This window comes from Chlamydomonas reinhardtii, chromosome 2 (genome assembly GCF_000002595.2).
Source record: "Chlamydomonas reinhardtii strain CC-503 cw92 mt+ chromosome 2, whole genome shotgun sequence".
NCBI classification, from domain to species: Eukaryota; Viridiplantae; Chlorophyta; class Chlorophyceae; order Chlamydomonadales; family Chlamydomonadaceae; genus Chlamydomonas; species Chlamydomonas reinhardtii.
Genome location: NC_057005.1, coordinates 5,210,813 through 5,231,542, shown reverse-complemented (window position 1 = coordinate 5,231,542; position 20,730 = coordinate 5,210,813). Strand labels below are relative to the sequence as shown.

At 63.6% G+C, this 20,730-nt stretch overlaps 5 protein-coding genes across 5 annotated transcripts; 2 read left to right on the top strand and 3 right to left on the bottom strand.

The window, feature by feature from the left end:
- Position 1: 1 nt before the first annotated feature.
- CHLRE_02g106050v5 (uncharacterized protein) lies at positions 2–5,373 on the bottom strand. The gene is made up of 9 exons (XM_043059804.1): positions 4,913–5,373; positions 4,652–4,739; positions 4,199–4,332; positions 3,621–4,061; positions 3,144–3,389; positions 2,868–3,036; positions 2,640–2,702; positions 2,242–2,337; positions 2–1,969 (listed from the first exon to the last, which is right to left on the bottom strand). Exons 1-9 carry the CDS (start codon positions 5,314–5,316, stop codon positions 866–868), a joined length of 2,745 nt encoding a protein of 914 aa, XP_042927438.1. The 5' UTR covers positions 5,317–5,373; the 3' UTR covers positions 2–865.
- A 98-nt stretch (positions 5,374–5,471) lies between these two features.
- On the bottom strand, positions 5,472–10,433 carry CHLRE_02g106000v5 (uncharacterized protein). The gene is made up of 9 exons (XM_043059803.1): positions 10,218–10,433; positions 9,876–10,068; positions 9,578–9,716; positions 8,508–9,400; positions 7,706–8,224; positions 7,245–7,459; positions 6,944–7,120; positions 6,604–6,671; positions 5,472–6,302 (listed from the first exon to the last, which is right to left on the bottom strand). Exons 1-9 carry the CDS (start codon positions 10,358–10,360, stop codon positions 6,115–6,117), a joined length of 2,535 nt encoding a protein of 844 aa, XP_042927437.1. The 5' UTR covers positions 10,361–10,433; the 3' UTR covers positions 5,472–6,114.
- A 100-nt stretch (positions 10,434–10,533) lies between these two features.
- CHLRE_02g105950v5 (uncharacterized protein) lies at positions 10,534–12,409 on the top strand. The gene is made up of 4 exons (XM_043059802.1): positions 10,534–10,869; positions 10,961–11,009; positions 11,182–11,305; positions 11,582–12,409. Exons 1-4 carry the CDS (start codon positions 10,797–10,799, stop codon positions 11,615–11,617), a joined length of 282 nt encoding a protein of 93 aa, XP_042927436.1. The 5' UTR covers positions 10,534–10,796; the 3' UTR covers positions 11,618–12,409.
- Positions 12,410–12,411: 2 nt separating this feature from the next.
- CHLRE_02g105900v5 (uncharacterized protein) lies at positions 12,412–17,213 on the bottom strand. Its single transcript, XM_001699923.2, has 12 exons — positions 16,852–17,213; positions 16,450–16,558; positions 16,104–16,264; positions 15,703–15,904; positions 15,231–15,394; positions 14,769–14,993; positions 14,497–14,566; positions 14,152–14,268; positions 13,687–13,742; positions 13,377–13,467; positions 13,063–13,252; positions 12,412–12,850 (listed from the first exon to the last, which is right to left on the bottom strand). Exons 1-12 carry the CDS (start codon positions 17,128–17,130, stop codon positions 12,676–12,678), a joined length of 1,839 nt encoding a protein of 612 aa, XP_001699975.2. The 5' UTR covers positions 17,131–17,213; the 3' UTR covers positions 12,412–12,675.
- A 657-nt stretch (positions 17,214–17,870) lies between these two features.
- On the top strand, positions 17,871–19,233 carry CHLRE_02g105851v5 (uncharacterized protein). The gene has a single exon (XM_043059801.1). The coding sequence runs from the start codon at positions 18,242–18,244 to the stop codon at positions 18,407–18,409; it is 168 nt and encodes a 55-aa protein (XP_042927435.1). The 5' UTR covers positions 17,871–18,241; the 3' UTR covers positions 18,410–19,233.
- The last annotated feature ends 1,497 nt before the right edge of the window (positions 19,234–20,730 follow it).

Genomic DNA, 20,730 nt, shown 5'->3' with positions numbered 1-20,730 from the left:
CGTTAAGTTATGTTTGTGAGTGGCATCCTGATACAGCAGTGTCTCAGCTGCCTTTGACGCCTCATCTCTCCGCCTGCGCGTCTGCCAGCTCAACAACTCCCTCCGTCTTCTCCACCCCGCCACCCGTCTGAGAGCTCGTCTTACTTGTCACTGTTAAGCCAACTCAACATGTGCCACCTGCGCCACCCAGCGTCTACGTGCTTGTAAGCCTAGAAACGTTACGTGCAGAGTTCTAGGCCAGCCAGCTGACCCGCTCTCCTGCTGTGCCACCCAGTCGGCATCTCAGCAACTCGGCATGCCATGAACCCGGCGCACAATGCCACAACAGACAGACAAGGGGAGGAGACAGACCTATCACGCAGGCCCCCCAAAGTAAGACCGCCAATCCATTTATTCCCACAGCAGATGCGAGGGAAGCCATGTGCCCTGCGCACGACTCACAGCTTCACTGTGCAGCTGCTCTTAACCTCAGACATATACATGGTGGCAGGTACCGGTTTCGCAAGTTGAACAACCTCGGCTCTTGTTACTTGAGCCGTAGCTCTATGAACACGTGCAGTATGACAATGCATGGGACCCATGGGACCCATCGCGCTGAGCTCGCCCCATGACCAGCATTTATGTACTGAAACACATTTGGGCAACTGGTGCCCTGTGTCAATACCACAGTAAGTATGACGCTGGGGACAGCGGAGCAATCCTGACACATGCACGCACGCAACCATTGCCGCACACGTGCTTGTCCTCCGGCCTCCCCTACTCCCTGACATCTTGTCGCCGCATCCTGCATCTCACCGCTGGTGGTTGATGCATCTGGCCCGCTGCGCCTGTCGCATGCCGCACTACAACTTCCAAGGCTGGCTGGCTAGGCCGCTTGCATGCCCGCAAACGGCGTCAGTTGCCGCCTTCCCTGCGCCTCCGCCGCCGCCCCCGCCGCCGCGCCTGCCGCAGCCGCTGCCGCTGCCGCACCTGCTGTGTCCGACGGCTTCGACGGCGTGTCGTCGACACACACCGGTGGGCCGCCTGCCCAGCAGGTCTCGTGGGTCCTGCCGCCGCCTGCCCCCGGGCGCGCAGTGGCCTGGCCATGACGCCACACGGGCTGCGTGCAGGGGCGCGGAAGCGGCAACGACTGAGCCGAGTGCAGTGCCAGCGGCGGCAGGCCCGCTGGCGCTGGCGCTGTCGCCTCTGCGGGCTGTTGCTGCTGGGGCAGCTGGTGGTGGCAGCTGGAGGGCGCTGCGGATGACACACGGCGTATGCGCGGCCGCCGCACCACCTCCAGGCTGTCACGAGCACCGCCACCGCCGCCCTGCCCGCTGCTGCTGTCATTGCCATTGCTACTGTCACGGCTAATACTGCTATTGCGGCTGCTGCTGCCCAGGCACTCGGAACTTGAAACGGCATGGCTGCTGCGAACCGCGACCGGCAGCCCACGACGTCCAGGACTGGAGTACAGGATGGCAGAGCCGCTCGTGGGTGCCAGCTCCGCCGCCGCGTCTGCCGCCGCATTCGCCCCTGCAGTCGCAACCGCCGCGCCCAGTGCGGCGGAAGCGGTCGAAGCCGTGGACAGGAGCCGCGGCCGCGGCCGTGACGCCAGCAGTGGCGGCAGGTTGCTGCTGGCCGCGCGGCGTATGCCACCGCTACCCCCGAGCCGCGGCGGCTTGTGTGCGCGCACAGGCGTCAGCGGGGCGAACGCGTCCGCGTCATCCTCGCCATCCTCAGCCTTGGTCACCACGGCCGGCGCCGCCGCCCGCGTGCCAGCTCCGGAGGGAAACGGCTCCTGCTGCTCCACGCCGGCATCCGCCGCCTCGGCGGCGGCCGCGGCAGGCGCGGGGCCAGCAGTGGCGGCGGGCGCAGTTGCGACGGCGGCTGTCGCGGTGCTGCTGCTCGCGGCCAGCAGCCGACGCTCCACCTCGTGTGCGCCCGCCGCACCCGAGCCCGCAGTGGCCATGGCCCGGATTTCAACCACAACCTGCGTCCACAATTTGGGAGGGTGGCAGGTAGCGCCATGCGCGGCGTTGTCTGACACTGTAGGGCAGCTTACAAACACGACGCACAGCCGAGGGAAACGCCGGAGCTTGTGCTGCTCGCTGCTCGAGCAGACGGGCACTGCTGGCGGCATGTGCCCTGCCATCGAGGCGCCACCACACACCCGCCCGTGCTCTCCGTCCTGCCATCCTCCTTCCCCGCCATGCCCCGCCCCGCCTCGCCCCGCCCCGCCCCAACTTCGCCACGCCTCCTCACCTGCTGCATCCAGGCTGTGTCCACCAGCATCTGCATGTGCGCGTGGCCCGGGTGGAACATGATGCGGGCGGCGTAGAACATCAGCGTGTCCACCACCTGGGGGCGGGTGGATGGGGTCGCGGTGGGGCGGGGGCGGTTAAGGCAACATACGGGAGCAGCAGGCGGGGCCGCATGCGGGCTTTACAAGGAGCCCAGTCGCGCATGCCTTACTGCTGCTGTGCTGCTGCTTGCTCGCATAAAACCACCAACCTCGCACAGCGTTTGTGTCCACACAGCGCACCCCACAACAATCCCGCACAAACGCACACACGCACACGTACACGCGCTGGCACACGCACACGCACACAAACACGCCCACGCACACGCCCACGCACAAAAACACGCCCACACACGCACACCTCGATGACGTGCACCAGGTGGTCGCGTGCGCCCATCACCACCAGTGTGCGGCCCGGCAGGTCCTGTGAGTGTGAGCAGGAGGGTGGGGGAGGGGGGGGCGCGAGGGTCGGTCAGCCCAGGGAGGGTGACATTCAGTCTCGCTATCCATAAATCACTTTCCTGCTCGTCCATCACCCAACTAACCCAGCACTTCCCGACGCCCCCGCCCTCCTGCCTACCACCCGCACCTGCGGCCACAGGTTTACGTCGCTCCAGTAGAAGCGGCGGCACAGTGCGGCGGCGCAGTGCAGGTCCCGCGACACGAAGTTGAACAGCACGTCTTTGGCCCACACCGACAGCGAGCTGGCGCGGGGCTGGCGGTAGATGAAGTTGGCGAGAAGGTGAGGCATGAACATACTGCGGAGGTGAAACAGGAATGGACGGACCGTGTCAGGTGCATTGATAGTTGACACGAGCATTTCCAACCAAAATCGCTTCGCTCGGCTGCTGCTGTCGTTCCTTACCCGAAGCACACGGGGTCTAGCAGCGCCAGGCTCTGCAGCGTGTCTGGCCGCAGCTGTGCCAGCCGTGACGCCACGAAGGTGCCGTAGCTGTGCGCCACCACACACGCCCCCGACACGCCCAGCCTCGACAGCAGCGCCGCCGCGGCCAGCGCTATGTCGTCGGCGGAGGGGATGACGGAGCACAGCCGCATGCTCACGTGCTTGTACTCCACAGCCACCAGCGGCAGGCCAGCGGCAAGCATCTGCCTGCGTGTGCGAGACGTATTGCGTCACACATCCCAGGGCCACGGCGTTTACTGAATTGCGCTCAGGACTCAAGAGGGTCCGGGAGTATAGCATGGGTACACACTACACACGCAGCCTGAAACCAGTATGTTTGACTGCGGACTCAGGACTCCACGCCACCAGTCCGCAGCCCACACACACAACCCCGCCATACAAACACTTGGCACGCACACGCCGCCCTCCGCACCGCACCTGATGAGGTTGACGTACGGCAGGAGACCCAGACCGATTCCGTGCAGCAGCAGCACCGGCGCCGGGGCCGTACCACCTGCTTCCTGCTCCTTGCCCTCCTTTGGCAACCGACACCGCTCCAGCCCCGCCGTGGCGACCAGCATGCCCAGCCCCCTCCCGGCCCCGCCTCCCGCCGCCGCGGTCTCCTCCGCCACCGCCGTGCTCTGCCTGCTGAGGCTGCATCCCATGGCTAGCAGCAGCGCCTTCGTGAGTAGCGCCAGCGCCTCTGTGGCGGCGTAGAATGTCAGGGGCCGGTAGATGGTCCGCAGCGGCTCCCACAGGTGGTACATGCAGCGCAAGCCGGGCTGGTGGCCGGGCGGCAGCGAGATGCGGAAGGCGCACTCCAGAGCCGACACGCACTGCCGCAGCATCGGACCCAGGCCGGCGGCCTCCATCTCAGACCTACACAGGCACACAGGCAGACGGTGGGGGCGGTGGGGGGCGTGAGGCGCGCAGGGCGCATGTGTGCCACTGTGCCTGTGACCATCACAGCCTCCGCCTCCCTCCCCTCCCCTCCCTCTCCTGCCCTGCTGCCTCACCTGCTCTTGTACCAGAACCCGTAGGCGATGAGTTCGGCCACGTTGTCGCGCCGGATCAGCCGGTAGTCAGCGCCACAGAACCAGGTGGACAGGTACACGCGCGCGTCGAATTTAGATGCCCAGTAGGTCGACAGCTGCATGTGTGGGGGGCCAGTGGGGGGGGTAGCCATCCATGGGATGGTGTGTATCAAATATGAAGTGAAGTGCCGACGTCCGGGGGGGGGGCAGGGGCTGGGTGTCGCACGGGCACTGACACGTCATGCATACGCGTCAGATTGGGTGCTCCTGCACTCGGTCCAGCTTTTCAGCAGCATCTTTTGCGACACACGCCCGCACACAACTGGTACTTACTTGGTTCTCACACGTCCGCACATACGGCATATGCGCACGCACGTGGGCATACACACACGTGTGCATATGCACGCACACACAAGCACACACACACACACGCACCTCCAACAGGCGCTCAAAGTCACGCAGGGGCTGGTGTCTGTCCCCGGGCGGGGCGTGCGGCGCGGGCTGGGCACTGAGCAGCGCGTGCCTGACAGCAGCGGTGGTGGCAGATAGATGATGGTGGGGTGACACAGCTAGAGATGGTGACATGCCCCCTACCTCCCTGGGCCGCCCGTACGGCCGAAGCTTTGCCGTCCTCGCATGCCCGTGTCCCTAGCCTGCCCCAAGGCCTGCCCCATGCTCTTCCCCCGCCGTACTCACTTGCGCCTGTAGTGTACCGCAAACGCGGCCTCCGCCGCCACCAGCAGCACCAGCAGCTGTCGCCAGCCCAACAGCCACAGCGCCGCCGCCGCGAGGCCGGCAGCTGCAGCCGCGAACGCCGCCGCTGCCGCGACCAGGCGCAGTAGCAGCAGCGTCGCGCGGCGGCTGTAGTCGAGCGGGAGCTGCGACGCGCTCTGCGTCAGGCTCATCCGGCGACTCGTGAAGACGCACGGGCGGAAGCCCTCGCCATAGCGACGCCGCACCGAAGCGGCCACCGCATCCTCCTGCTGGCCTGCCTTCTGAGGCTGCTGTGCTGCCGCCCTTTGGTGGGCGCTAGCAGCGGGCAGTGGCGGTGTGCAGCTGCCTGCTGCCGAGTCGCCGCTGCACTCCGCGGTGCGCGTCATCACGTTGCGGCCGACCGCGACCGCGCGAACGCTGCCCTACCTACCTTACTTCTTAAGGGATTGCGCGGTACCGTAGTCTGTCCACGAACGTCTGCCGACGAAGGCCGGTGCTGCCGTGCTGGCCGCGTTCGCTGGTCGCGAACGGCTGTTGACTACCGTAGAGGTTTAAGGCCTGAAGTCGCTGTCTAGAATTCAGTCACTCGCGTGCAGTGCATGCAGCGCCAAAAGCGGGTCAAGGTCAAGGCGTCAACCACCTTAAAAGGATGACGTAAGTCCGCACCGGTCATCGACACCGGTCATCGGCACCAGTCGTGTACCGCATCTGGTCCCACTACGAGTCGCTTAGGAGGTCGTTGTTAAAAGCCTCCCGAGCCTGCAGCTGGTGCCACGCCGGCCGGGGACGCGAGACGCGAGGCAAGTGCGGCCGCAATGGTGGTGGGCCTAGGCTTAGACAAACGCCGCATCCGGCATGCACCTGCGCACCTGCGCCTGCTGTCACCAATGTTCCACTCCGCCTCATGCGTACATACGCCCCGAGGCACCCTGAGCTGCAACGGCTCCCGCCCAAACACGACACCGCCGCTCCGGCAACAGATCCGAGTCCCAACTATCCCGCCCACCGCAATTTAAACACCACGTATGCCATGTTTGAGATCGCGCGCGGTCCGTTCCCATCACCGCTTCTGGTGCCGCCCACCCCACCGGCTCTAGGCCTCCTCCACAATGCCCCAGCTCGCTCTGCGCCCCCCGAAAGTACTCCACAACACAGCAGTCACCGCCTCGCACTCACCCTCTCGCTCACAGCCCCGCCCGGCACATGCCGCAGCCCAGGCACGCCTCCTGCCCCGGCGGCGGGTGCGGGATGCTGCGGGCACGCAGACTGCAGCGCGGGTCGCGGCATTCCGCCGCGCCGCCGCCACCACCAGCGCCGCCAGCGCCAGCGCCACCGCCGCCGTCCCGGCCAACGCCACGGAGGTTGAACGGGTCTGCATTGCGCATGGGTGCAGCCAAGCCAAGCCTACTCAGGACAGTTGTGCCAGGCTCCCAGCACAGGGCGGGTTTGATGTGATGCGCCCATGTCGAGTCCGCGATGCCCGGGCCCTCCCCAACACGGATTCACGCGTGTCTCAAGTGCGCCGCGCCCGGCCGCCCCTTCCCTGCCCCTGCCCATACTTCCCCATCCTACCCCCTCCACCCCCCTCCCCAAAACCGGGTCGGCTATGCGCCCGCAGGCTTCCGCCCTCAGCCCTGCAGACACACGCACAGACGCGGTGGCCACGCACGCACCTTGGTGGCACTTGTTGCACATGTGGGTGGTGCCGAAGCAGAACCAGGTGGCCATACTGCAACAGTACCTGCACACAACAGGCAGCCAGGCAGTACATTCATAGACATAGCAGCAACGCCCTCAGCGCATTTTGCATGCTACAGTATGCAATGCCTGTCATGCCATGCTCCTGCCGTACACGCACGCACGCACGCACACATCCATACGCGGTACGCAGTCCTGCGTGTTTCCCTCCCCCGTGCTCCCTGCCATACAGTTGCCCCCCGCTGTCATGCGACGCGTGACGTGGCTCCAATGCCGTGCAGCGCACCCGTCCGCTTCCCGCTCCTCCCCACCCACTTGCACTTCCACTCGATGTAGGCGGTGCCGTGTTTGGCGCAGTTGGTCCCGGCGGCCTGCGCGCAGCAGTCACCACACACAAGCTCGTCCGCGCGGTGACCACCGCCGCCGCCGTCCTCACCATCCTCCGCCTGGGCGCCACACGCCCGCGCCCCGCCAAAGTAGGGCTTGGCGCACCTGCAGCAGTACGGTGCCGGACAGCGGCGGCACACCACGGGCCGGCGGCGGGTGATGACGTCAGTCAACCCCAAAACACACATACACACACACACACACACGCACAGCCCGCCGCCCCCCTCACTTGCTGCACTTGTAGAACAGCAGCCTCTCCAGCGCGAAGTCGGCGGGCCGGCCGTCGTACTTGCCGCCGGGGCGCAGCGCGGGGTCGGCCTTGAGCTGTGCGTCCAGCCGCAGCCGCTGCCGCGCCGCGCCCGCCACCGCCTCCCGCAGCGACAGGTGCGGCGCCAGCGCCAGTGCTAGTGCCGGGTGATCCAGGTGCACCGGGCCCAGCGCGGCCTGGGGGGGGGGCGTGGGCAGGAGGGGAGGGGCGCAGGATTCGTGAGGGCCGGGAGCGAGGAGTGGGCCGCGCACCAAACCCGAACACCGTCTCCGTGGGGTTGCTTGCATCAAGCAGGCCTTACACACGCGTCCCTGCGTGTTTCCTTCCCTTGTGTTCCCTACACCCGCGCACGGTGTTTGCACGTTTGCACGCGCTCGTGTTCATGTCCCTGTCAAGGCAGTGTTTCACGCGCCCCACCGCACCTGCAGGTTGCTGCCCGCCGCCGGGTCGGAGTCGCGGCACAGTGGGCAGTACAGGTGGCCGAAGGAGATGTGTGGGCCCGGGTAGCCGGCACGCAGCCGCGCACTGGCGCACGCCAAGTGACACGCGTGCCGCCGCCCGCAGCCCAGCTCAATGCAGGGCGCGGAGCGCAGCGGCTCCTGGCAGTAGCAGCAGTCCCGCGCTACTGCCGCCCCTGCCGCCGCCCGGCCTCGCCCCAGCCCTGCTCCCGCTCCTCCTGTCCCCGTCCCTGCTGCTGCTGCTGCTGCTGCTGCTGCTCCTGCTGGTGCTGCGCCGGTGATGGGGTCGGCACCGCACTCAACGCAGCGCGGGTGGCCCTGGTGCGGGTGACTGCCGGGTTCCGGCTCGGGCACATCGGCGTGGCGGCCGTGCCGCAGCCCGCAGCACCAGTGGCCGCACGGCAGCGGCAGTCCGCACATGGCCGCCCGCTTGTCGGCGCAGTCGGGCGCGGCGCAGGTGCGGCAGCCGTAGTGCAGCAGCGCCTGGTGCGGGGTGGAGTAGGTAGGCTGAAAGCTCAGATTGGCGGGGTGTACTGGGTCTTGGGTAGCCACTCATGAAGGATGGCGATTCTTCCCAGGCCCGCACAGCCCTTCCGACCCCACTTCACCCCACTTGCGCCTGTTGCACCTAGCGCTCCGTTCTGCCTAGCCCTTGTAGCCACGCCCTCCTTCCACCTCCTTTCTTGCATGGACGGCTAAACCCCTTCTAACCAGTCAAGCCCGAGACCCCCTTCCCCCCCCCACCGTCCTGCCCGCCCGCCCTCACCCGCTCCAGGTCCCTCCGCTCCAGGCACCAGCTCGTGTCCATGTCCAGAGCCCCGCGCAGCGCCCGAAGCAGCTCGCCGCGGCCAGCACGCCGCACCACCGCCGCAGCCCACGGCCCCACCGCCGCAGCCGCCCCGCTCCCATCCTGCGCGCCGGCACCGTCCCGCCCCGGCCCGCCCTCTGCCTCGCCCGCGTCTCCGCCGTCGCCGTCTTCGTCGCGCGCCACCGCTGCGGCGGCCACGGGCAGTAGCGCCGTCAGCCGCTCCCGCTGCTCCACTGGGTCGCCGCACATGAGGCACTCGGGCGAGCGCGCCTGCGTGCAGGTGAGGCCGCCGTGGTAGGGCGCGGCGCCGCACAGGTCACAGAAGTCCCCACGACAGGCGCTGCAGCGGTAGCGGTGCCGCTCGCGGTGCGCAGCGGCAGCCTCTGCCGCCGCGCGCCGCCGCGCCGCCGCCGCCAGGTCCGCGGCGCCTGGGCCATAGGCCCCGCCTGGCGGCTGCGGCGGCGCCGCCGCCGCCGCGCCCTGGGACGCCATTCGCCGCCGCTGCGACGGCGGCGGCGAGGGGTAGGGGCTGGTGTGGGGCGAGGCCGCTGCCGACGCGGGCGCGGAGGAGGAGGCGGCGGCGGCGGCGGGCACGCGCATGATGAGGGCGCCGCAGCCGGGGTGCGGGCAGCTGATGACGTCATGCACTCTTAGCCAGGCGGCGGTGCGCTCCGCCTCCCACGCGGCCACCAGGTCAGGCGCCAGCGGCCGCAGCGCTGCCAGGCCGCCCGGCAGCAACACGCCGCAGCCGGGGCAGCGCGCGGCGGCGGCGGTCGGCGGAGGCGGCTGCAGCGGGCCGTGCGCGCCATTGCTGCGGCCACCGCTTGCACCGTTGCCGCTAGCTCCATTGCCTGCAGACAGCACTTGTATGTCGTATGCGGTACCGTATGGCTGCTCCGATTCGACTAGTCTCCGGGCCACCATAGACACAAGCAAGGGCGACGCGAGCTAGTCTCGCATGTATCAATCCCCAAACAAGCTGTTGATGCACACAGGCGAAACATGTGGCATGCTCCTCGCGCCCACACCTGCTGCAGCCGCCGCCACCGCCGCGGGTGGTTGTGTGCTCAGCAGGCGGTGCTGCTCCGTGAAGCGCAGGTCACGTGCGCCGGGCAGCCGTATGCCGTACTGCGGCGGCTGCACGCTTATGTCCACCTGGTCAACCACCTGCACCCACGTCACATGCAAACACACGCAGCATGACTGATCGTAAATGAGCGCAGCACGGACCACCCTCAGGTGCACGGCTGTAGTTGGTACGGCTCCTTGTTCCTGCCACAAAGGTGTGCGCGGGTGGGTGCATATGTGTGCCACGCGCCCACTCACCGCCTCCACGTACGCCCCCTCCGCGGTGCGGTACAGCACTGTGTCCCCGGGCTGGTGAAGCGACGGCAGCCGAGCGCGGGGCGGCGGATGCGGGGTGGGGTCGCCGCCGCCCCCGCCAGCCCCCGCTTTGGGGCCACCACCACCAGCGGCCGCGTCCCGGGTGGCTGGCGCTGGCGGCTGGGGCTCAAAGCCCCTGCATGGAAGCATTTTGCAATCCCGGCGCGAACAGGGGGAACTCAAACCAGTCTCATGCCAGGATTGACACGGATGGGCCGCCTCTTGATTCCGATGCCTTTCTTGCGGGGGTAAGATGCTGCCACCTGTACCTGCCCCAGTCCTCACCGGCTCGTGGCGGCCCTTAGCTGCTCCTCGACTGAGGCGCGCGCGCACGAGGTGCATATCAGGCACGCACATGTGCTGGGCAGTGCCGGTGCCAGCTGGTGAAGGTCATAGAAGCGCCCGCAGCACCCGCAACGAAAGGCCATCGCCGTGGGAGCGAGGAGGGCCTGGTGCCAGCTGGGCCGTGGCTACTGCCAGTGCCCCCCCAACCTCAGACCTATTCGGACGCAGGTCAGGGCTTCCTACAACGTGCCATGGGGATTATGTCTGCCCGTGGTGCCGCAATGCCTACACAGCGTGTACCTGAGCACAGCGTGTTGCAACCCCGATGGATGTTTGCGTGGTTTGAGCCTTGGAGCTCTGAAGTTACTCAAGGCAGTTGACGTCTACGTGCTATTCTAGCGTTAACGATTCGCTTTAGCGAGCTCATCCCCATAAGAGCATCAGAGCATGGCCCATGCATTTTGAGAGTCAAGTCGACACACGAGCAAATTTTCAAGTGCTCAAGGCTATCCACCAAATATCTTACATCATCGTTACATTGTGCCAACTGCAAGAAGCGCTTGACCAGCTGCAGTAAGAATGTCGGAGTCGCAGAAGGAGACTTTCCGCAAGTACCTGGAGCAGGCGGGGGCCATTGATGTGCTCGTCAAGGGTAAGCAACATGCGTTGGGGGCCGCGGGCGAAGCCAGGTCGCTTGGTTGCTACTTGCCGTCTTACCGGTTTGCCTTGCCGCTGCTCTGCAGTGCTTGTACAACTCTATGAGGAGCCATCTAAGCCCAAGACAGCGCTAGAGTGAGTTGGGGTTCTCGACAATCTTGTCTAAGGCATGTGGCAAGCACGCTCAGAGAAAGGTTTGCCCTTGGCAGGCTCAGCAGTGCATGCATGAAGCTTCCAAAGCATGTTGTCCAAGTCTCTGTAGGCGCCTGGTACTTACCCCGCGCTTTTGCCCCCCCCCCCTCGACAGCTACATCAAGCAGTGCCTGGGCTCCCCGACGCCAGCGGAGTACGAGGCCGTGGTTGCGGAGCGGGATGGACTTCAGAAGCAACTGGAGGAGGCGAACCAGCTCATCGCAGAACTCCAATCACGGGTGGGTCCAAGGAGCAGCGTGGGCGGGTGGTGGTGGGCAGACATTTCGTGCTCTGCGATGGGAGTATGTCAAGTGCAACTGTCTACCTAGTACTCATGGATTAGGCTGATGCCCGCGCTGCCGTATATTTGGCTGCTCCGCACCGCTGCACCACGACGAGCGCGCGCAGCTAGCTAGCTGTTCCACGCCTCGCAGCACCTGCCGTCGGCAGCGCTGCACACCGGCAGCCGCGCCACACTGACATGCCTAGCCCTGCCACTCCGAATTCGACCACAGGTCCAGTCCCTTGAGGCGGCAGCGGAGACTGCATAAGGAGAGCAAGGATCTGGGCGAAGCAAGGATGCGGTGCAGCGGCTAGCTGGCGGCCCCCAGCGCAACGAATGATATCCATGACTAGTTTGGCTAGGATTAGGCGGCATTGCAGTACTAAAGTACTAATGGTGCTAGCGCGCCGCGGGGTAGCGGGTAGGTGTTCTCGAGGGAGGAGGCTATGCACTTGATGTGCACGTGGTGGCGGCCGCGTGCGCCATCTTGCGTTGGCATGTGTGCTTGGGCAGAAGGCGTGTGTCCGTGCGTGTTGCGATCGTGCGGCCGTCCGAAAAGGTGTGTACCGTAATGCAGGTGGCTGTTTGTACGCGTTTGATGGCGCGGCAACTGAAGCACTTAAAGGCAAATGTAGAGCTGCTGGCGGCGCAGGACGGCGGCTCTTGTAACGTAAGCGTGTGACAACTTCATACTTGGTTACACAGGGTGACAGGCGGTCAGCGTGATTGCACGGTCTGTGGATGATGAATGCGCTGTGACAAACACCAAAAAGGGCATGTTCTGCCGGACTTTGCCACAGATATAAAGGACAAGCAGCAAGCGAACAATCACACTACTGGGGCGTGCCCACCCCAAAACGCAATCAATGCCCATTTGGACCCAGACGGGAGGCCCATCACTTCGCAACCTTTCGCAAGCACCTCTCGGTCCTGTCGACCCCTGGCGTCCAGGGCAGATCCTACATGTATGAATAATGAATGAAGACATGTCTGTGCATGACTGTTGTGCCATCAGTCAGCATCAGTTCACTGAGACGCGGTGAACTATACACGGTATCGGAGATGCTTTAGTTTAGGAAGATGAATGCGCACGGTATGGGAAGTTGGCGACCTCTGCCAGGATGAAGGGGCCGAATGGCCGCCTCCATTCTCACCAGGCGGATGGGTGCATCCCTTAGCTAGCGGTATACGACCTCGTCAATACGGCAACATGATTACGGCACGATGCGTAAACACCCTGGCAGCAACGGATGCGCGCCGGCAAGACCCAGACGGTACGTAATGGTCAAGCCGGGCACACATCACACACGGAACGCCGCCAGCGCATTAGAAGAGGAGCGCCAGCGCCGTGAGCGCTGCCGGCAGCCACAGCGCCCAGGCCGAGGCCACCACCACAGCCGCCGAGGAGCCAGGCGGCGGGGGAGGCGACCGGGCGGCCGGCGGGGGCAGCGCGTCGGGGTCCTGGGTGCCCAGGGCGATGTTGGAACTCAAGATGTCGTCCCTGTGGCCCATTGGGACAACAGGTGCGAGGGCCGGAAGCGCACTCAGTAAGGGGCACCCACAGCGCACAACCACCAGAACGCGCCCGGCGGCCCTACCTTGCCTCTCCGCACATTGTCACACACATACACACACACACACACACACACACACACACACACACACACACACACACACACACACACACACACACACACACACACATGCACGCACCAGATCTGGCAGGTGGACTTCCAGTCAGCCGTATCGATAAGCTTGGGCGCGTTGACGTCCATGTCCAGGATGAGTTGTGACTGCAGCGGCGTCCACGCCGGCCACGTCAGGTTGAGCAGCTGGGGCGCGGTGAGGCTGGCGGAGCGGGCCGGCACCGGGGCGCCCGTGGCGGCGACGGCGCTGACCATGCCTGTGTATGCCGCAGGCGGGCAACTGCAGGGTTGAGTGGAAGGATTGGCACAGGTGGCATTAGATGCAGCTCGTTACGGTCGGGATAAATTCGGACCGACGCGGATGGATGTTTGCGTGCTCACCAGACATAAACGACGAAAGGTCGCGCTCCGCGGAAGTGAAGTTGCACACATCGGCGGCGGTGTAAGGAATCATGAAAGTGAAGGGAATGTCCTGTGGGCGCCAATGAGGGAGACCGTTCAGTTCAGTTACTGGCCGGGACACGGGCACTGCCACACTTGCTGGCGGGGGCCTACGTGCACTGGCAGATGCTCTCTTCAAGCATTACATGCAGCGACCGGAACTACACATACGGTTCGTGCGTCGTGCAGCCCCCATGCACAGTCGCCACGTAACTCCCCGAACATGCATAGCCCGAGGGGCACTGCTTACATAGGAGTGGAAGGCGTCCCACAGTTCGTACAGGTAGGCTGGGTAGCCGGCACCCACTGCGTGTGCGTGCCAGGGAGGGCGTAACACACACGTCAGCCGCACATGTCAGCATGCACGCACGTGTAACGAGCAGCAGTGCCGGGGTGGCGCACGACACGTACGGGTACCAAATGAAGGGAGGGCAGCAGGACATGCACGCACCTTTACAGCACCACAGCTGCCACGACAGCTAGCCGTGCACACAACCTCCATCAACAAAGCTGCTGGGCCCAATCCAGCCAGCCGGCTCTTCCCTCGTCACGCACGGAGTCCATCCGCCCCCACGTCCCCCACGCCCACGCACACGCACACAAGCGCGCATATAACGACGCGCACATATGCACACGCACACTCGAGCACACACAAGCGCGCGGACGTGCACGCATGCACACAAGCACACATACGCGCGCATTCAGATGCACTCACGCTGTAGGGGGCAGCCGTTGGTGGGCCGGGCCATCTGCAGCTGCATCAGGCGCACGGTCAGGCCCTGGGCGGCCATTGCGGAGGCGGTGCGCAGCGCCGGGCAGTGGTAGCCCACGTCTGCAGGGTGGGGGCCCAGGGGAAACGGGTACCAAGAATGCGTGGTGAGGCGACACGGGGCTCTTTCTTGCAATAGCACGGATGACGGGTGTGATGAGCACAGGTGAGGCCGGAGTTGCGTGTGCACACACACATATACACGCATATTGTTTTGTCTGCCTATGATAGTGACACCTATCGTACCAGCGCACACGGACGGATCCTCAAAAGCACGGCATGCGGCCCCACCTGTGAGCGCGAATATGGCTGAGAAGTAGAGGCTGTCACCGTACTTGGCCTTGTCGTACTGCGTCGCCACCTGAGGAGGAGCAGATAGAAGTGCACGGGGGGCCAGGATACGCGCGGTTACGCACGGCATTGCATTTGGGGTGTCCCTTCATGGATGTGGAGTTGATTGAGTGTCAGTAAGCCGCAGCCGCCCGGCCGGAGGCCCGGAGCCCACAGCTGTAACCAAGCAACACCTCGGGCACGCACTTGCGCATGCATGCGTGCACACGCACCTTGGCCGCGAAGCTCTTGGGCACGCTCACGAAGCGGCGCATGATGGAGATGAAGTCGGCGGAGGTGTCCAGGCTCACGTTCTTCTGCACCTCGCCCGAGATCTCCAGGATGCCCTCGCGCGCGTTGGTGACCAGCGTGATGGGCACGGTCGCGGACTTGCCCTCGCGCATCAGCAGCACCGGGTGCTTTGTGAACACCACGCCATCCACCACAGGCACCAAGTACTGCGGGGGACGGTCAGGGTTGATTGATCAGGGGAAGTTCTTGGTCGTGCCCAGTGACCCAGTCACACGGTTCAGGCCTGAGGCCCACAGCAGGCGCTACGCCAGCTTCTGCATGGAAGGCCTAGGAAGCCCGCAGTGTGCAGCGGGGTGACAGCAACTTGCAAAAACCGCTGTATCTGCCGAGCCGCCCGAACGAGCGAGAGAGTGCGGTGACACGACTGCACCGACAGGACTCACCTGGATTGTGGTGGTCAGGTACGTGGCCATGATGGCGCCGATGGAGGCCGGCGTCGCGCTGTTGCGCAGGCAGTCGGCAACGTCCTGGTAGCCGCGTGCGGTGGCGATGCTTGCGGTGCTGCAGTTCAGGGCGGCGGCGACGACCTGGCCCTTCTTGTAGGCATCTGTCATGGGCGGGGCGTGGCAGTGCGGCACAATGCAATGGTGCTGTGGTAAGTACGGTATCAAGCAAGGTGTAGGCAAGACAGGCCGGGTGCCGTAGCAGTTAGTCTCTAGGCTTCAGGTCCGTGTGCGTACAGGCGCTGGCGCCTCGCGCATTGATTGCACGGTGCGTGCAACACACATGGCCCTTGATTGACCCGCCATAAACGGCCAAGTCCGCATTACTGACAAGCATCCCCACCAGATGCCCAGCGACCCAGCAAGGCCCGGCAACGCGCAACCTCCCCACCAGCAGGGCCCCATCACCTACCTGGCAGGAGGTCGACCGCCATGGCGTCCGCACTGCCGCTGAATGACACGGCGGAGGAAAACAGGCCCTTGGATCCGGTGGCCACCATGTGGAGCAGGAGCGAGTAGGCACCGGCACTCTCGCCGTACACAGCCATCTTGTTGGGGTCGCCGCCGAATGCCGCGATGTTGTCCTTGACCCACTTCAGCGCCAGCTGCTGGTCCTGTGGGTGCATGCACGATTGCACGGGGACGTACGGCGGTGGCCAGTAGGGAAGTGTGATGCGGGCACGTGTACGGCGGGAGATGTATGGTGCAGGCTCTCGGAACCACCTGTAATAATCCCATTCCCGCATATGTGACCCGCTGCCCTGCCACGTATCACACCGCACCATAACTAGCTAGTAACCCCGCTGCTCTCACCAGCAGTCCCCAGTTTCCGACGGTGCCGTTGGCGGCGCTGTCCTTGAGTTCGGGCAGCGCCATGAAACCCAGGATACCCAGCCGGTAGTTGATAGTCACCATCACCACGTTGCCGTCAGACGCGCCGCGGCAGCCGTCGTAGCTGTCGTCACTGCCGGAGCCTGCGCGGTCGCCATGCGAGCGGTCGGTGATGCATGCCCATCAGTACCGTAGTCCATCGGGCTGTTGTGCTAAGTGAGTAGCACCTCATGCGTATGGAAGATTTGATTGCATGCACTATAATATGCAGTTGAGATGCCAAAATGTTAGGCTACGGCATGTTGGCTTCACCTATTGGTTAACTTGCCTTGCTGGAAGCCTCCTCCGTGGATGTAAAAGCGCACGGGCAGCTTGGAGGTTGCAGTCGCGTTGGCCGGGGCCCACACGTTGAGCGACAGACAGTCCTCAGACTCGTACTGGGGAGGCAGGGAAAGGACAAAGGGTGGCATGTTACCAGAGTGCGGAGAACGCGGAGTGACGGGTGGTGTGGGGACAGGCGGGTCAGGCCTGGGGTCAGGCGGGTCTGCAGTTTAGTAACTCGATATCTCGATCGATTTCGGTTTTCATCAGCACACGCGCGCTTCAATTTTCAACACCGGCGTGGCCAGTCAGGGCACGCGCCACACACGCCGGGGGCTGCTCGCTCCGCGGGTACCGCAAGAGCAAGCCAGAGCAAGCGCGCCACATGTCACGCAACAATGTGACCCACCTCGCCCGCGCCCTGCGGACACATGTAGCCATAATTGGTCGCGTCCAGACCAGCGGTGGGGAACTTAGAGATCTTGCCATAGGCGACAGGCGCCGCCCATCGACGAGTGCCCGTGGGCGCCTCGGCGAATGGGATGCCCTTGAAAGAAAGGACACTCTCCCCGCTGGCGCAATGCGCGCCGGTTATTTTACCGAGAGAGACTGTAACGCTTGTATCCAGAGCGCTTGCCAGACCCAGCAACAATCCAGCAGCAGCCGCTGCAAGCGAGAATCGACCCATTCTTTGTGAGCTCCAGCAGCAATTCGCTTGCACTTATGCTGCGTTGGTAATCGTCAGGTTGTTGACGATAGCTTCCTATAAATTAGAAGTTTTACTGCAGTCACCGGGCTTTTATGGCGAGCGAGTCGGCTGGTCACGCCTTCCCATTCCTCTTTGGCCGCCCACCCGCCCAGCTCCTCCTACGAACAATCAAGAGGCACCAGAAGCATCAAATGATGTCTTCACGTTGCCAGAAACGCAGAGGCGCGGGACCCACCTCAGTCACACATGTTCACTCTTCTATTCGAAAGGACGCTCTCCCACTCTTCTCGCCCTTTTCGCACTCACCGCACCGTCGTGCCTTGCATAGCTGACGTCGGTGTGCGTAGCAGCGCCAGCGCCACGTGCCCCTGAGGCAGCGGCGCGTGCAGGCGCGGCACGGAGACAAACATGAGAGGGGAAGAAAGAGAGCGCGGGAGAGGGTAGAGGAGAGGAAAGGAGAGTGAAGGGAGAAGAGGGAAGGGCGTCCGGTGCACGCGGGTTCGCACAGTTCGCAAACCAACTGATGGTTTCCGCTCGAGCGCAGCGAGTTGTCGGAAACCAAGGTTTCCTGCGCTCGGAGTGTGCACAGTTGTGGGCCCCGAAGGGGCGTGGCGTGTGTGTGTTTGTTGTTTGGGGCCCATGCGCGGCATGGGCGGTGGGCCCGGTTAAGTAGCAGAGCGCTGTGTCGCGCTCGCTACTTTGCGAGTTTCGTTCTGTCAGTACTGACGCCGTCGTCCCTGGCTACGCTCTATCTTTGCGTGGCTACACGGCGGCTCGCTTTGCCCGCGTATATTTTCTTTTCTTCTCTACTTCTCTGCTTCTCTGCGTTACCTTTCTTATATTGCTCATGGCAGTTAAAGTATCCGTCAGAGCACTACAGCAAGTTGACAAGTTCAAATCAGCAGCTCGTTCGCTGGCGCCTTCGGCAAACGCGGTCAAAGAGTTTGGTTCGCCATCCGTAATTCGTCTTGCTTATGGGGTTTCCGCTGCATCTGATGCTTGCTGAGATGACCAGTCCTGCATAGTGTGCTTGACTACTAGTTTTCGTTGCGTGCTAGACCGGCTTTTTTCACTCGATGTGCCCTTGACGATGATGCTATCAGGATCCTTATTGTTCGCCGAGTTCGCCGCGCTGTTCGCCGAGTTCGCCCGTGAACCCCCTCCGCGGACCTCACTGCGACTCCCCAACCCGCCTCGTCGTGTCGCCGAGTTTGAGATTCTTTTCGCCTTCGCGGACATCGCAGCGGTAAGCCACTAGCTTTGGGCGTGGTTCAAGTGATCAGCTGGCCTGGCCAAGCCGAACGTGATACCCGGATGACAACCAGCCACGCCCAGCTTGTCAGCCACATAGTTTAGAGCTTCATGAGAGTCCACTTGGTTAGTGTGGGGTTATGTGTGTTGGGCTGGATGTTTCTCGTGTGCTTCGTGCATGGCACGATTGTGAACGCACTGTTGGTGCATGTGCCCACCGGAGGGCTTAACAAAAATCTTCGTGCACGGCCGCACGTTGTAGGTCAGTTGGGGGCTTGTACTTGGTCGGGTTGCATGTGCTGGACTCGCCAGTCCGTTCGTATGCCGCTGCCCACCGGAGGGCTGTACTCGGGTTGACTATGCGCGGTACGACCGCCGGATTATTTGCATGCTGATCGCGATAGGCCCACCGGAAGGCTTGATGCGGCGCTTCGGTCGTGCGCTGAGGCCCACCAGACTGATTGATGTGATGTGACTCCGCTGCCAGTGGTCGCTGTATTTACAAAAGACTTTCAAGCACTATGCCGGACTATGCCGGATATACCGCTCCTGCGTTGCTTGCCCGTCAGGTGGCGTGGTGACTGCAGACTCATCATGGGGCATGTCAGTTGTGCGCCAATGCTTCACGCCAGGGCCTCACGGTCTCCGCTTGGATTATTCTGGCATGGCATGCATGAGCGAGCGCGCTCTCTTTACCGGACGCCGGACACGCACTGGAGGGCTTGCTTATGTGGCTGGTGGCGGCGCGCCCACTATAGACGGCCAGTTGTGCGTGCGCTCAGGCCCGCCATATTGATTGACTTCCCGTGACTGTATGTCAAACGACTTTCAGACTCTGTGTCAGGCACGTGCGCGTGGCCTTGGACTCTAGGCCTGCCGGACATACCGCTCCTGCGTCACTTGCCCGTCAGGTGGCTATGCTAGCAATGCTCATGCATGACGCGGTGGCTGCAGTACTCAGTATAGGGCAGATCAGTTGTGCGCTGATTCTGGGTCTCCGCTTGGATTACGGTATGCCGGTACCGGTACCGGTATGGCATAAGGGCGCAATTCCCTTTTAAGCCGGACGCCCACGACCAGAGGGCTTGCTTATGTGGTTGGTGGCGGTGCGTCCACTACTGAGGTCCACTAGACCCGCCAGTTATGGTGGATTACAAAGAAGGGACTGTCCGACAAGCGGGGGCACACCGCACCCACACCGCACCCACGCCAGTTATGCGTTGAGGCCCGCCGGTTCTGACCGACGTGCTGTGGCTCGGCCCGACCCGTGAGGGACAGCGGCCGCCGTATGTACAACAACTTTCGGGCACTGTGTCGGGCACGTGCGCGGGGCCTTTGACTTTCAGGCCTGCCGGACATACCGCTCCTACGCCGCTGCCCGTCAGGTGGCTGTGCTAGTAATGCTCACGTATGACATGCATGGTTACTGCATGAGGCGCTGCGCGTCTGGCTGCGATACGCCTGTCTACCGTAACCTGTCTAGGGCTTGCCCGTTGCTACCTACCTAAGGATTTGGCGTGGACGAGTGTGTTTGTGTGTGGTTACAAGGTGGTGAGCACGACGTGCATTCCTGTCCTGTAGAAACCGAGGCCTGGGCCGGACATGTGTGGCCATTCCTTACCTTTCATGTGCATGGACTACTGCATGTGTGGAACACGATCGCCGCGTGACTCTACTTCAGGTTGATGCATGCCTGGAATGATGAAACCCGTCATGGACCGTTGAAGGCTTAGCTGCCGTCACTGCCGCCCGCTTTCTTTGTGCACGTGTGCACGGGACGACAGCTTTTGCATGACGTACGCTTTGTGTACCCGCCTGTGGGCCTGCGCTGGATGGCCCTGCGTCACGCGTGGGCGTGCCTGCTGTCCCTCACGGATGGTTGCATTATTGCAATTCCTGCTGTGTCTTCGTGCCCGCTGCACGGCTTGTAATGTGTTATTGCATTCTTGCGTGCTTGAGGCGCGCGGCGGCTTAATGTTCATGCCTGCCTTAACCGTCATCTGCTCGGCACAATCAGCACATTCTGCACGCCTTCATCGCCTGCCAAAGGACTACCGTAGTGTGTGGCCCGCTCCCTGCGGAACGCATCAAGGGCGTGAAAGGCTAGAGGCTGAGGCTACAGGCCGAAGCAAGAGGCTGAGGCTGGGGCTGGGACCGGAAAGCCCGCTGAAGGGTCAACATTGTCGCTTCTGCGCTTTTGAGTGGTGCTGCCCAGGTGGGGCTATGCGAATGACGTTATGTCTGCGGTGGGCGAGGCCGCTAGCCCATGGTTCATAACTAATTTGTCAGAACGTGTCATACCAGTACGACAGCTGCGTGTACGACCGC